We start from the raw sequence: 16,180 nt of genomic DNA, 5'->3' as shown, positions 1-16,180 counted from the left end.
CCTCCCAGTGACCCCTCGTAGGGGCTCTGAGGCTGTAGATCTTTAAAGCAGCAGCCAGCCTCCACTGTCTTCTGTAGAGCAGCTGGTGGGCTCGAACTTTGGACCTTCTCACACTTGGCAGCCCGACTTGTAGCGCATTACGCCACCTGGGCATCTTTATTAAGGTCACAGCACTTAGCAAGTAGGAACCTTTACCGCCAACAGCTTCGTTTGAAGTCTACTGGATTAAATCAGCAAGGAAGAGGCGTGGGGAGGCAGCTTGGAGCAGCTCGGAACACCTCCAGACTTCCCTTCGCTCCACAGTAATGAGAACAGAGTATCGTTCTCTTTTAACTGGCTACCTAACAAGACTAAGAGGGAGACCAACGTAAGGTTTAAGAGCCACTAGCAAAACGCAAACTGGAATGCCATCACCATCGAGGGTAAAAATCCAGCAGAGCAGACACATTAAAACATAAAATCTGCTGAGACGAGGAGAGAAAGATTGGGAACGATGTAGACAGTGCTGAGTGAGTACCTGCTTTGCAGTGTAATTTTCAACAGCAGCAAAGAACAAGGTTATGGAAGAGAGGAAACAAAAGCTGGCAGCAGTGTAACAATGTAACCAGCGTTAGCAGTGATGTAACAATGTAACCAGTGGCCAGCTATGCCAATCATATTCCTGCTAGAGCCAGCAAGGCCACTCCCCTCTCGGCACTATGGGATTGGAGAAGGATTTTCCCTGCTGAGTTTTCCCAGCCTGTTTTAGTCTGGAAGCTCCTCGGAATCCTGTTCAGATCCCAGCAACTCAAGAGCCCCCATGGTGCAATGGTGGGTGGTGGCCATGCGTGAGGTGCGCTGGCCTGGCCAGGATCTAGCCCAGGCCCTCCACAAGGTAAAACAAGGACTGCACCAGGGAGTCACCAATGCCCTCATAAGGATCCTAGCCACCTAGAGAGGAAACCGAAATCCCCCTATGTGGAGATGCCGTTTAATCAGGCCAGACACAAGAGCCGTGCGGTCCCCAGAGCCGCTCCGAGGACCTGGAGCACAAGGACAAACAAGGACGTTGGAGGGTCATCGGTGCTGTGGCACACGTTGCAGGGCCACCGTTGGGTTAGCATTTGACCGAGGACATTTCACACAGGAAGGGTCACAAGGCAAAGACGAGACGCGATGCCTGACAAGGACCTGTCATGACTCAGCAGTCACATCTCGGGAAGAGGATGCAGTCATTCCCCGTGCCTACGGGGATGCAGGGGTCCCATGCGGTCACTTCACTACCGTCCAAGAGCCCTGAATGGCTCAGATGCTGTGATTCTCCTGCTTCCACTTCACATAACCTGTCCCTAACAAAGAAGTCAGTATGGCACTTGAGTTTGGTTTTTGGGGCTTCAGGTTATTTCCAATTTTATTACTACTTTTGATTCCCGGTCATTACCAAGTCCCTGCCATTGAGTCGATGCTGTCTCAATGGGCAGGGTAGAGCGGCCCCTGTGAATTTTTGAGACCGTCACTGTTTACGGGAGTCCAAAGCCACATCTTTCTCCCTCAGAACAGTTGGTTTTGAACGACTGACCTCTCGGTCAGCAGCCTAACGCCATCAGAGGCTCCGAAAAGAATACTGGCGACCGCAGACTCGGGGAAACCATCACAAGAAAACGGTAACACGGGAGAGGGCATTTCATGCACTCGGAACAAATGGCTCGGACTGGCCGTTGGAAAAAGGACCGGCTGTCGTGAAAACAGGCCAACCGCTGTGCAGTGAACGCTTCCAGATGGACACCAAACCATCTACCCCATGGGGCAAATCTGCTGCTAAAGACCCCGGTGGCGGGGCTGAAAAGCAGACATGTCCCCGTGAAGACTCAGGTGGCCCTGACCCAGGCCACGGAGCTTTCTATCAAGCTCATCTGCGTTCAAAAGCCGGCGGTGATCCAGGAAGACGGCCTGACCCCTTTAAGTCGGGGGTTGGCGAGGCATGTGCAGTGGACCGCGGCTGCCTGAAGAACCAACCAATCTCTCGTAGGAAGTCGTGGGAAGTGCAGCAGCATGCTTCGTGGAAGCAAGGCAGGTGCTCTGGGCGTTGGCAGCAGACACCAGCCCCTGGGGAAGGCTACCCTGCTCGGTAGAGCAGAGGGTGGGCAAAGGGGGCAGACTGTCCATGAGAGGGAAAGACCTCCTGGTCGCAACAGTGGGCGCAACATGGCCGAGAGAGGGAGGGTGGCACTGACCGGGCAGCGTTTGTTCTCTTGTGCGCGGGTTGCTATGAGTCAGTCTTCTGACAGCCCACTGGACGGCACCTAAAACAGCAGTTCTCAACCTGTGGGTCACGACCCCTTTGGGGGGTGTCAAAGGACCTTTTCAGAGGGGTCGCCCGATTCATAACAGTAGCAAAATGGCAGTGATGAACTAGCCACAAGAATAATTTTATGGTTGGGGGTCACCACAACATGAGGAACTGCATTAAAGCGTTAGGAAGGTTGAGGACCACTGGCCTAACAGGAGCAAGGGATATAGGAGCATTTTGAAAAATAAGACCCACACTCTTCACAGCAGACCTTTCACTGAACGGAGTCCACACCAAGTGCCTATTCTGTACCAACGGATGTTCTAGATATTTACTTGGAAAACCGGAAGGGCACATGACACACAACCAATTAACAAACCCGTAAAAACCAACATCCCCCATACATCTGACTTAGAACCACACGTATTCACACAGACATGCAACCGCAAACACCTGATGAGAACTTGGTGGACCTTAAGATAGTCAGTGGACCATTCTCTGGTCCATAGCCTCTCATCCAAGAGTGATGGATAAGCGCTTCCCCTCTTTGAATCAGAAAAAAAAAAAAAAGGACTCTAAATAGGAGAAGCTGACTCACATCCAGAAAACATTCAAACACCTCATAGTTCATCCCCAAACTACCATCCGCTCGCAAGTCCCGGCAGAGACAGCGATGGAATAAATGTTCATCTGGGGACTAGGATTCAGCAGTGTGATGAAAAAGAATAATACACCAATTAAGACTTATCACAGGAAGCTACCAAACGTTCAGGATGCGAGCAGGCTAACAATAGAATTCGCCCCATCAATAGATCATATGATCGCTTAAAAATACAACAAAAAATTTGAAAAAATTAACTACCACCTCCCAAGACAGACTCTAACAAAGGGATGGCAAAAGGAACGTTCTTGACATGCTGCAAGAGCCGGTGCCGATGCTCTTCTTAGAGACCTACGAGCTGCTGCTGCCGCCAGCGCCGTGGTTGCTAGGCGCCACAAGTCGGCTCTGACCCTTCACGACCCCTGCACAGCAGAACCAAACTCCACATGGCCCTGCACTGACCTCACAGTCGTCCCGTGCCTGAGCCACTGATGCAGCCACCGTGTCCCTCCCTCTCGTCCAGGGCCTCCCTCTTCACTGCCCCTCCACGCGACCAAGCACGATGCCCTTCTCCAGGACGGCCCCTCCTGACAATATGCCTTGCTTCTTCCAAGCAGACCAGTTTGTCCTTTCAGCAACCCTGGCAACATGTGTCTCCAGCACCATGATGCCAATGCATCGGTTCAAACACGTTCTGCGAGAGCCAGGCACTTGGGAACTGCCTGGTCCCAGACAGGGTGCCCGGATGTGGCACCATGACCAGGCTGTGCAATGTGTGTGGGGGGGGTAGGGTGGGGGGGAGTCACCAGGCCACAATGGAAACGGGGGACAGGTATCAGGCAAGAAGAGACGAGGCAGATGGCAAGACTCCATTCCGACCAAAGCCAAGGAGTCCAATGATGAAAGAAGACAACCCCACTGCTGCTCAGTCGATTCGGATCATGGCTGCTCCGCAGGGTTTCCGAGGCTGTAGGTCTTTACGGGAGTGTCGGACGGCCTCGTCTTTCCCCCTCACTGATGACCATGTGGTTATCAGCTCAACTGCACAACCCGCTAGGCCGCCTCCGTGTAGGGGAAGCATAACTTTGATATGTGCTGGGAAGCCAAAATCGGCGGGACACTCGCTTAATTAGCAGTTCAAACCTAGTCAGAGGTGCCTAGGGAGAAAGGCCTGGCAATCTGCTTCTGAAAGACCACAGCCTTGAAGACCCTCGGGAGCCGGTTCTCTCTCACACACCCCCTGGGAGATGCTGTTGGGTCAGAATCAACTCGATGGTAACTGGGGCAGAGAAGGGCATGAGTCGCCCAGCCGGACCAGGATTCTCTCAGTGGTGTGGCAGTTAGAACACGATAACTCCCCCCCCCCCCCATGATGAGATCTCCTCTGGGGTGTGGCCTGCTCCCAATAAACGTGGATGCTGTGCAAAAACCTGCGTGCTCTTGCTGGGTCTGGATCCTGTCCCTGGCTTGTTGTCTAACCTCCAATGCTTTCAACTTGAGCCAGCAGCCTGTTGCACTGCCTGCTGCTGATGCGGGGAGGGGTCGGCGGCCTGCCATCTGACCTGCTGACCTCAGGCTCAGTTCCCTCTCTAGCCAGCAGCCTGCTGTGTGACCTGCCAATCTTTGGGTTTACCTGACGGAGTCAGGATGAGACTCCAGCTTGACATCTGACCCCACCAACTTAGAACTTGCCTGCCGCTACAATCAAGTGTGTGAGCCATTTCCTGGCTATAAACCACTCTTTGGATACATTCGTAAGCATCACTGGTTTCTCTAGAGAGCCCAGTTTGTGACAATACCAACAGCGACAAGTTCTATGAACCCAAACATCGAGTGAGCGGGACAGAATCACCGCTCCAAGGAGACCCTGGGTCTCTTGCTGTCCTGCCCCAAACCATGGCCACCTCTACTAGACTCCACTCTAGGACCCCCACCCAGCAGGCCACCCTGAAAAGGCCCCCCGCCCCAAAGGCAGAACTCCCCAAGGAGCTTCACCCCTGCCCCTGCCCACAGTTTGTCTCAGCCACCTCTCTAAGCTCTGCCCAAGCCCAGCTTGAGCCAGGCCCACTGTCGCTGGCCGCTGCAAGTCCAGCCTGGCCCAGGCCATGGGTGCCCGGGGAAGGACATCGATGCTGAGCTGGGCTCTGGCCCTGACCCTGAAGAGCCGCTGCCCCCACTCACCTTCTTTGTGTAGCCCATGGCCTTCAGGACAGAGTGGTTCAGGGTCTCCAGGGAGGCCAAGACATCCTCGTAGTCCCCCATGTGGTCCACAAAGTAATCTGGGATGAAAGCAAGAAAAGGTTGGGTCTCAGGGGGCTTCTGTCCTATCAGTGCCCCCCCAACTGCCTTTCCTCTCTCCTGTCCCAGCACCCAACAGCTGGCCACCTACCACACAACTCCTTGGTGTCCACGTGGCTGAAGGGAGAGAGGGAGGGAGGGAGAGAGAGAGAAAGAGAGAGAGAGGTGGCAGGTCTGTCCCAATCCCCTGCCCACATCCCCATGCCATCTGGATATGTCAGCCGTGCCCTCCCCCCTTCCCCCAATGTGCAGACTCCATTGTCTGGATGGCAAGGTGTCAGGCAAATGACTAGTCCCCCCAGTTTGTGCTGGGGAGCACCCAGGGAGCTGGAGGCAGCTGCCTGATGCCACCACCCCGCCACAGCTACCCCAAAGTCTGCCAAGCCCTCGGTGGGCACAGTGGGGCCTAGAGCTAAAGGCACAGGCTTGGGGTGGTGGGGAGGGCTGTGACAGTGGTCAGGGCAGTGTGCAGTGGACACACAGCTCCTGGGCCCCCTGTCCTGTGAGGTCCTGGGGTACCTGGGCACAACACCCCCATGTGGAGGAGGAGGAGGAGCCTCTGAGTGGCAGACCGGCACGGACTTAGGGGCGGTCCAGGGCATGGTCATGTGCACATGAGGCGCTGATAGGCTCCCCCTTCCGGGCTATGGGGGGCCCAGGGGCACCCACGCTCCCACGCTTGCCAAAGGTTCTAGGCTCCAGTCCATCCAGAGGCATGTGAAAGACAGGGCTGCCAACTGACTTTTTAAAAACCCGCCCCGCTTCCCCCAGACTTGGTTTTGGTTCGTCGTGGCATGTGTGCGGCTCCCTGATGTGTGCATGGCGGGAGGGGGATTTGAGTGAGGGCTCCCTGCTCCCTCACAGGCCCAGGAACATAAGGCCATGGTGAGGCTGGCTGGGGCGGACGGGGTGGTGCTTCGTAGTGCTGGACAATGGGGTGCCATTACTTGGAACCCGTTTGATGGCATCGGCTGGCAGCAGTCTGCACAGGAGTGGCATGCCATGCCATGTCTTTCTCCTGCTGAGCTGTAAGGGGTCTGAACTGCCCACCTGCGGTGCCACCAGGGCTCATTTGCTGGGTGTCCGTGGATCACCAGGGCAGACGGCCTGGATGCCCTCCCCAGGAGCTCAGGCTTACGGAGCACTCACGTGGGATACGGGGACCAGCAGGTCAGGGGGCGGGGGCAGCACAGGGGCCCATTCTGAAGGGCTCTCATCAGCAAAGCCGCAGGCTCCCCTTTGTCCCCAGTCACACAGCCCCCGCACCCTCCACCCAGGTGGCCTGCCACAAAGCCACCAAATGAATAGATCAGCAGGGTTTGGCCTCAGCCCCTTCAAAGCACCCTGGGAGGTGGGAGGAAGTCTCCAGAAACTTCCATCTGGCACCCATGGCCTGGAGCCACTTCCCCAGGCGCACAGACTGGGGGGCAGGTGTGGTGGTGGTGGTGGTGGTGGGGAGTGTTCCAAGTCCACCTGCCCCCAGGCCTGCAGCCCCAGCCTCCCACACTCCTGGGACAGTGACAGCCTGACCCCAAGCCCAGGTACTCTTTTGCCGGCTCTTGCAAATGGCCTGTGGCAGCTCCTTGTCCTGGCCACCTACAGCCAGTCTCAGGGGACCCCCAATGTATCAAGTCAGCCCCCGGCAGTAACCCCGCCGAGGAGGAGTTGTTGAAGGCCACAGAGCAGCTATGCAGAGTGGCTGGGGCTGGGGCTAAGAGTGATCCGAAGGTGAAATGGATTCAGCCCTGGACTAACCTCACGGCTGGCATTCCAAATCCCCTGAGAGGTACCCTGGCCATCCACGCCTGAAACGTCACAGCCTGGCAACCTCATGGGCCAGCTCTGCTCTGCCCACATGGGGGGCTGTGAGTGGGGCGCCCTCAGTGGCCAACAGGGAGGGTCAGAAGCAGGGCTGAGGATGGAATCAGGGCCCTTTGGCTTGACTCAGGATTAGCATCCGTGGGGCAGGGGTGAGCCTTGTGTAGCAGAGTGGGCTATGCGGGTGAGCACTGATCTGGGACCTATGCCCCTGCCAACATGCTGCTCCTGAGGCTCTCTCAGCATCACGGGCAAAGCCTGGGGCCTCTCCTTGCTCAAAAACAAGAAACAGGATGGCTGCCAGGGCCAGTCTCCAAAGGACCTGCCTCGCACGCACAGCGACCCTGCAGGACAGGGTAGAGATGTCCCCGTGGGTTTCTGAGACTATAACTCTTTACCGGAGCAGAAAGCCCCATCTTTCTCCCTCGGAGCAGGTGGTGGCTTTGAACTGCTGACCTTGCGGTGAGCAGCCCAACACGTCACCCTCACACCATCAGGGCCCCTTAGAGACCCAGCAGTGAGGGTTAGACCCATCTGACCCGCTATTAGCAAGGTTGGCGGCTCTTCCAGCCTCCCGCAGCCCCAGCCCCAGGGTTTGCGAGGCACGCCCCCTCCCCAGGCGCGCGCATGCGCAGAAGCTCACTTGGTGTTGTCGGAGTCGATGGTATGGAAGAGAGCCTCCAGTTCCTTCTCGTCCAAGACACCATCTGTGAAGAAGAGCTGAAACTCCTCCAAGGACAGCTTCCCGTCATCTACAAGGACAGAGGGAGAGGGGGGACTGCTGCCATCTGCGGAAACTGCGCCCTGGGGACCAGAGCACCTGCTCCTCCAGGGCCAGGTGATTCCCATGCTGGAATAAACACGACACCCCCACTCCCACCCCCGCCCCCTACACAGAACTGCCCCAGGAACCCTGGCGAGGCTGTGGTTAGACAGACACTGAGCTGCGACCAAAGGGTGAGTGGTTCTAGCCCACCTTCGGGAGGAAGATAAGGCTTTCTACTCCCATAAAGAGTGACAGTCTCAGACACCCACCGGGGCAGTTCTGCCCTGTCCTGTAGGGTCGCTGTGAGTTGGCATCGACTACATGGCTGTGGGTTGGTTTGGGGGTTTGCCTCTCTACGGGAGAAAGTCGGGGCAGCTGCCTTCGGAAGGAGAGTCACCCCCTTGCAAACACACAGAGGCAGCTCTGGGTCGGACTCGATGGCAACAAGCCCTTTTCCCTTTTACCAGCTGCCAAACAAACCGGTCAACTCCAGGCCACACGGCACCCCGACCCACCCCGCTCATCCCCCGTACAGCACCTGTCGACAGCTTGTCTTCCACCCAACAAGGCAGCGTGAATGAGGTCGGCACGAGCGGCAGACACAGCTGAGGAGCCACAGCCAACCACAACCTCACTGCCCCTGAGCCCATGCCCACTCACAGCGACCCCACAGGACAGGGCAGAACTGCCCCTGGGGCTTCCGAGGCTGTCACTCCTTACGGGAGTAGAAAGCCTCGTCTTTCTCCTGCAGAGCAACTGGTGGGTTTGAACCGCCCACCTTGAGGTGAGAGGCGCAACACGTCCTCTTGTAAGCCACGTCACCGAGGCTCCGTATTGCTGTAATCTCCTCTTGAGAGCAAAGCCAGGTGGTCTGGTTAATCACACACTATTTCTGCCACATGTGGGGTCACGGCCCCATGGCAGTCTCTGTCCCAAGCTTTCCCTAGCCCTGACTTTGGGCAGCATTCCCGGCCCACCCCTACTCTGGTTGAGCGGCATAGCTTCAAGCCCCCCACTGGGGGCTGACTTGAGAGCAGACGGCTCCCTCTCTCCATTACCACCCTGCAGCCCAGGCCTTAAGTGTAGCAGACAAGAGGGCAACCACAGGGGCAGGAGGAGCAGGCTTGGGGGGTGGGGGGGTGGGCAGGGGTGGGCTGTGTCTGACAAACCTTTGCCTGGTCCTGTAGGATTCCCAGGTCTGTACCATGCACGTCCCTCAACCCTCCTTGGTCTCAAGCCCCTCTCCTCGGTGTGAGGGTGGGCGGTGCTCTAAGCACCAATCTGTGCTGGGGACACACCTGGCTCCCTCAGAGACGTCTCGGAGGTTGAGGCCAAACCAGGCCCAAGTGAAACAAGTGACCAGACAGGAACCTGTCCCCAAGCCTCCCCCACCTGCACGCACTGGGCTGAGCGACCTCCAGGAAACCAGCCCGAGCCTGCAGCCAGCACCCTCTCCGGACTCACCACCCACTTGTGCCTTCTTCTGGGAGCTGTTTCCGTAGAGAAGACGGAAGTCAAGGGGGAATGGGCCGTTCAGGCCCCTCCCCTGAAGCCCAGCCTCCTGCACGGACCTTCACAGCTGGCGGTCCCAATAGGAGCATGCTCAGAGAGAATGCCCTGCCTTTGGGGCCCCAGGCCCAGGGGTGGGGTACTCTGGCCCCCATTTCACTGAGAGGTAAACTGAGGTTCTGAGTGCCGAAGGTCCCACAGGTGGAAAGGGACTGGCAGGCAGTCTTGGTCCCTCGTCCACACACTCAGCCTGTGGGAGGCAGGAGGCTCCACTTAACTGGTTGGGGGCTCCCTGCCTTTTGGTCAAGCACAGCCAGCAAGTGGTCCTATCTGCATGTGGGGCACAGAGCTGCGTGGGGAGGCCAGTCGAGGCCCAGTGTGGACTCCATGGGGACAGTCCGTCCACCTTGGACAGACTGGGGAGCCCAAGCCCGTCTCCCGCCTGCTTCCCTGAGCAGTGGGTGCCCTGCCTCTGTGCCCTGTGAACTTGGAGAGCCGCCAGGCAGCGAGTGGTGACGACACCCAATACCCCCCCTCGAGCACAGAACCTCTTCGCTGACATTTACCAGGCGTGTGGCCCAGGGTCTACTTGGCTAATGAGGGTCCGGCCCAATTACCCACAGCCGTCGCTGTTGGCAGGTGTCTCCACTAATGAAGCTGAGGCCAGCCTCCCTCAGGTGTCTCCGCTAATGAACCTGAGGCCAGCCTCCCTCGGTGATCATGAAAATGCCAGGCCTTCATGTCTGTCCCCAGAGAGTGGGGAGTGGGTGCTCACGTCTGACCCTCCCCCCCTCCGCTGGCCACCATGTGCCGTACCTTGTCATCAGAGTCACCACCAAGCCCTTGTTCCTGTAGGCTCTGAAGCCCAGTTGCACCAGCCCTGCTGAAACCTATTTGCCCCCACCAAGCCTCAGCCCCGGGGCTGGGGGGTCAAGCTCCCAGCAACCCACTGCCGAGGGAGATGCTCCCATGGACTCTGGGCTGAGGGAAGAAAACTGAACGTGTGCCTGTGCATGCACCCCACTGCCCTGGAGTCTTCCCACCACTCACACCCGCAGGACAGACAGCCTCATCTTTCCCCACAGAACAGCTGCTGGGGTCAAACTGCTGATCTGCGGTTGGCAACGCAACATGCAACCCACTATGCTATTGGTACTCACAGTGACCCTAATTAGGGTTTCTGAAGCTGGGGACCTTTTGGGGAGCAGAGAGCCTCGTCTTTCTCCCACAGGCTGGCTGATGGGTTTGAACTGTCACCTTGTGTCCAACACCCTGTGGTGCTACAGCTATATCAGACCTATTCCCACACCTCCTCCCAGTCCTGTACCAGTTTCCACACTTGTACACTTATTCCCACCGCTGGACCTATCCTGTGCCCATACCTGTACCCACACCTACCCCCACACCTGGATCAGGGTCAAACCAGTTACCCAGGAAGCAAGGCACACATGGTCCCCTGTGCCTTCCCATCCACCTGCTGGGCAGGTTCATGTGTCTGCCAGCCGTCAAAGATGTAGTGACACCCATGGAAACCACTCACTAGATCAGCACATTGACGCAGCTGAGCCTGTGAGTGTCTGCTCAGGGTAGGCTGGTGCAGACCCTGCAGGGGTCAACCCACCCTGCCTGTACCCCTCCTGTCTCACCCCTAAATGGCCCTACTTCCCTGCCTGTGCCCATACTCATACCCACGCTATTCCCACACCTGTTTCCAGACCCGGACCCATGCTATGCCCGTACCTACTCCCACAGCTATACCCACACTAATGTGTACTCCTGTCTGCATCCACACCTGTTCCCACACTCATCTCCATTTCTGAACCCGCACCTGCACCACCACCCACATGCTGCTTTCTACGCTGCGCTGAGCTCACTCCAAACCTACCAGCTCTGCAGCCCCTCTGAGACTGTGCCCAGGGGGGGCCCACGGCAGCACGTGCAGACACACACACACACACACTTATATATACAAACATCCCCACACACAGACACACACTCAAATCTACATGCATTCACACCCTCGCTTGCACACATATACATATATACACATATACTCATACACACACTTATGTATGCATGCACATGCACTTATACACATTCACTCATATATACACACGCACTCAAACCCTCACTTGCACACACACACACCAAGTGCCTTACGGAGCATCCTGTTTGTGAAGACACCCCACCTCGTGTACAGAGGGGCTACCGCCAGAGGCATGCTCATGCAGACCTGTGTGTAACCACACATACATCGACACCCACACCTATGCCCATATCTGTGTCTGGCCTGTATCCGGCCCATTTCCATACCTATGCCCACACCTGTTTTCATATTGATTCCCACACCTAGTCAACACTTGGGCCCATACTTGTTCCCATACTTGCATTCATACTATATCTACACGGTACCCATACCACTTCTTATACTGGCTTTCCTGCCTACTCTCACACCTGTGCCTACCCATCTTCCTGACTGGTGCCCATGCTTGTGCACACCCTTTGGTGTGGCAGGTATGGGTACAGGTGTGGACAAAGGTGGGAACAGGTGTGAGCACAGCGTATTATAGGGATAGGGATGGGGCAGGGGTGGCTCTGGACCGAAGCTCCGCTCAGCTGCACTCCAGCTAAATACAATGGGCACCCCTTGCCCACTGTTGATACAAAGGGTACAGTTGCTGTGGGCAACCGTGGTGGTTCTTTGAACGGGGATGTACAAGTGCCCTCACCGGCCATTCCTCTCCTAGGCATGTGCCCTAGGAGGGAGACAGGCATTCAAACAGAATCGGCTTCCCACACATGTCCACAGCGCCGCTTTGCACGGCAGCCCCAAAGTGGAGACCCCACAAGTGTCCTTCAACAGAGAAACCCGGTGTGGGCTGCCCGGCACCGGAGTATTCGGTGGTCAAAAGAGGTGGTCTTCAATGTCTGGGTACTTGCTGCAACTGACAAGGCACCCGAAAACCCAGTGCTCCCTGAGACGGAGCCGACCCCTAAGACCACATTCAGTGCGGTCCATCGGCCTGAGCCATCTACCCAGAGAGGTTGAAGGCAGGATGGGGGAAGTGGGGAGCCTGCTCGTGGGGCCCGTTTCCATCTGGAGATGAAAATGGGTCAGACCTTGGACAGATGTGGCGGCTGGAAACACTGTGAACGAACTAAAGGCCGGGGAGCTAAAGGCCATGGTGAGTGTATAGGACGTGAACAGCCAAGGAGAACGAAGACGCAGCAGCATCAGTCTCACAAACACCCTCTCTGGGTTTTGGAACATCTGTAGGTTACTCGTGGGGGCTGCTAACCTCAAGATCGGCAGTTCAAACACACCCGCTGCTCTGGGGGAGAAAGAAAAGGCTTTCTACTTCTGCAAAGAGTTGCAGTCTTGGAAACCCACAGGTGTAGTTCTACCCTGTCCTGCGCATCAATAGCAGTCATGACTGACGCGAGGGCTATGAGTTAGGCTTGTTGTCAGTGTTTCATTTCAGTGAGGAAGCGCTTTCTATCAGGATGCTGTTTTTACAGACATGGGCATTGAGGCACACAGAGCCAGGATTAGACCTTCCCCTTCAGGCCCTGGTGTTCAGGGCCTACAGGTTCAAGGCTGCCCACACCCCCATCCCCCCCTTGTCCCTTCCCCATGAACATCAGAAAGAGGCCAGGCTTGGGGGTGGGGGCACTCACCATTTTTGTCCGCTCGGCGGAAGATCTGTAGAGAAGAGAGGTGGGGTCAGTGCCAGGCCAGGGATGGACTGCTCTCCCCTGAATTCTGCCCTGCAGCTGCCGTCCCACTCCTCCCCTGCGGCTAGGGGAGCTGAGCCCCCTCCCCTGGGAGGAGCGTGGGCTGGGCTCCAGGAGGGCGAGGTGTGGGGGTGGGGGGGTACAGGCAAAGGCCCTGCCAGCCGCCACAGCAATGCCCGCCCACGCTCCTTCTGTGCTTACTGCCAACCTGCCTGCCCACGCCGCGGACACACAGAGCCTTTAAGGAGTCAGCGTCCAACACACACACACACACACACACACACACACACACACACCACCCCTCCCTCACCCACTATTGCCCACGATGAGGCTCCCTCTCCAGGGAGGGTGGGTTTGCATTGAATGGACGCAGAGCAGGAAGGGCACATTTCTGGGTAAGAAGTGGGTGGTTCAGGGACTGGGGACTCACAAGTCAGTGTGGGCATGCCGGCTGCACCCGTCAGAAGAAGGGGGCAGCCTAATTTCCAAACCTAGCAGCTTTGGTGGGAAGGCTTCTGCTGGGCTGGCAGGGTGGGGAGTGGGGGTGGGTGCTGAATCAGCACCTCTTTCTTATTGGCTTTTCTGGGGACACCCACAGGGCTCTGCACAGGGGATATAAGGCCTGGGGTTCCCAGAGAGGGCCTCTCCTCTCAGCTCCTCCCACCTCCTCCCCCAGGTGACCACCACTTGGTGGCCTGCCCAAACCTCTTGACCAGCTCCAGTCCCAGCCGGTGGTGGGACCTTGGTGTTCAGGGCACCCCAAGTGTGGTCACTGCTGGAACCTGTTCCCCCTGACTGCCAGTCAGAGCCTGGCAGTGGAGAGATTCCTGGGGATGCAGAATCTCAGGCCCACAAAGCCTCCCTGGGGTGGAACCTGCTTTTTATCAGTGTCCCCAGGGTCTGAGACATTCTGGCGTGGGAGCTGAGGAGCCCAGTGGAGGGGAGGTCCGGCCCCCCCATCCAGGGAAACCCAGGCCACGGCCCCTCCCAGACTCCGGAGGTTGGCCAGCTCTGGCTGAGTGGTGCCATGGGTGTGGGGAGGAGGTCCTGGCCACACCTGCACCATTGTCCTTTACTGAGTGACTGAGGCAGGGGAGGGGGTTCCCACTTACTGAACCCTTCCTCCTGGGGGACAGACAAGAACCCTGTGATGGAGGCTGAAAGGGGGATCAACCCCCCTCTAACCGTCCTCTCAGACTGGCCTGGGCACCTCACACCGTTCTCCCTGAGAAAGGCTGGTGGGGGACCCCATGCCTCTCATGCAGCCTGGCACAGAGGTGGGGAGGGACAGGGGGGACACCTACTCTGGGGATTCCCCTCGGAGAATGGCAACCAGTGAGTTGGCCTCCCCATTTCTCAGGTGGGCAAACCAAGGCTAAGAGTTCATCACTATTATCCCAGGATATAGAATGTGGGGGTGGGGTGGGGGTGAGGAGACTCAGCTGTTGCAGTGTGTGTGTGTATACACATGCATGTGCATGCTAACTCATGCACACACACTTCAGCACCAGGGACACAGCGCTCACAGTCCTGCAGCCCCTCCCCTGCACGCCCAGCCCTCCCTGCCAGGCCCCAGCCCCATCCCCAGCCTCAGACCAGCCTCAGTCCAGTCTCAGCCCCAGCCCAGCCCAGCCTTGGGTTCAGCAGGGAAGAAGGGGTGTGTGTGTATGCATGAGCATGTAGGCACACATACACCCCCCCATACATACCCAGAAACATACCCACAACTCTCCCAGAACCACCCCCACCCAGAGGTATCCCCATCTCCCACCAGCCACACACTTCACAGGACTCTCACAGGGACGGACACACACACACACACACACACACACACACACACACACACATAGGCGGGCGCTTTTTTGCGCAGGAGCTGTCACTGTGTGTGTGTGTGTGGGGGGGGACCCTGGTGAAGCTCTCTCTGCAGGGGTGTGTCACCCCCAGGCATCCACCCTGAGGTCTCCTACCTTCTCCACTTTCAAGAAGTGGGGTAGGGGAGGGGGTCTTCCCAGAGGGCAGAGGAGTGGGGTGAGGCAGAGTCAGGGGTCTCCAAGTGAGCAGGGCTTTTGGTGGGGGAAGGGTATAGTGGAGGCAAGGATGGAGGGAGAGGGGGGGGCTCAGCAAAGGGTGTCGGGGGAAGGGGAGGCGCTGAGGAGTTCCGCTCAGGGATGGGGATGGTTCTGCCTCTGTGGAAAGTAAGAGTAGCTAATTGTGGGGAGGGGCCTTACTTTCCAGAGGCCATGGCGGGGCGGGGGAGGGTTAATGGGGGAAAGGACTTTGACAGATAACGCTTGATGGGCCCACGCTGAAAGAGGAGGGGCCACGGCCACGAGCTGGGGTTGTCAGGGGCTCAGAAAAGTAGCTACCCTGATAGAGGGGAGGGGCGTGGCGGGACTGGAGGGCCCGAGAGGGAACAGAGTACAAGTGGGGTGTGGGGCTGGGGAAGAAATGGGGGCTTGTTTAGGTCAAAATTGCTTCGAGTCCGGGGTCTCCGGAGTCCCAACCCTGGAAAGGCCAGGAAGCTGAGAAGTGCGAGGAGGGGCCGTTAAATAGGGAGGGAGGGGCCTTGGGGTGCAGACCTGCCTGACCCGGAGGGGCTGAGGGCCTTATGCTGCCTGGCAGTGAGGGACCAGGGGAGGGTCCTGTCTTAAGTCGTTGAGTCGCCAAAACCGAGCGGACAGATCCTCCAGGTCAAGCGGGGGACTCAGGGTCCCAGCAAGAACAGGGGCCCATGTCGGGGACTCTTCCCCAGAGGAGGGTTCTCTGGGTACCGACAGGCACAGGGGTTTGTGTTGTGGCCCCTTCCCTGAGGGTCCTTGTCAAGATCCCCCCACCCCCACGAGCAGGAGTCGGGGTCTCCCCAGGGGAGGAACTGAGGGTCTAGGTTGGAATCAGGGTCCATATCGGGCTCTCCCCAGAGGAGGGGCTTGGGGTCCCGGCAGGAACGAGGTGGGGGGGAGGCCATGTCTTGGGGTCTCTCCAGAGGAAGGGCTCAGGGTCCCGGCAGGAATAGGGGTCCGATTCAGGGTCTCCCCAGAGGCAGGGCTCGGGTCCAGGCAGGAACGAGAGCGGGGGTCCGTGTCGGGGTTTCCCGGGAAGGGGTGCAAGGCGGCGAACGGAGCTCGGGCGGGTCGGGGCACCGGTACTCACGTCCAGGATGACGGCGGTGCCCCCGCGCGACGCG

The 16,180-nt window shown here is 57.9% G+C and overlaps 1 protein-coding gene across 4 annotated transcripts in view; it reads right to left on the bottom strand.

Moving 5' to 3' along the window:
* The window catches only part of LOC101642357 (oxidative stress-induced growth inhibitor 1), a 50,917-nt gene that overhangs the window by 7,285 nt on the left and 27,452 nt on the right, over positions 1 to 16,180 (bottom strand). For all 4 annotated transcript variants that reach the window (XM_045293567.1, XM_045293566.1, XM_030886571.2 and 1 more), the window contains exons 6-8: positions 12,940 to 12,964; positions 7,630 to 7,738; positions 5,052 to 5,149 (exon numbers count right to left, since the gene is read on the bottom strand). In XM_045293567.1, the coding sequence (XP_045149502.1) occupies positions 5,052 to 5,149; positions 7,630 to 7,738; positions 12,940 to 12,964 (232 nt within the window). The remainder of the gene's footprint in view (positions 1 to 5,051; positions 5,150 to 7,629; positions 7,739 to 12,939; positions 12,965 to 16,180) is intronic.

Source organism: Echinops telfairi, unplaced genomic scaffold (genome assembly GCF_000313985.2).
Source record: "Echinops telfairi isolate 266 unplaced genomic scaffold, ASM31398v2 ScPeMD7_2291;HRSCAF=2852, whole genome shotgun sequence".
NCBI classification, from domain to species: domain Eukaryota; kingdom Metazoa; phylum Chordata; class Mammalia; order Afrosoricida; family Tenrecidae; genus Echinops; species Echinops telfairi.
This window is presented reverse-complemented; position numbering and strand designations above follow the sequence as displayed.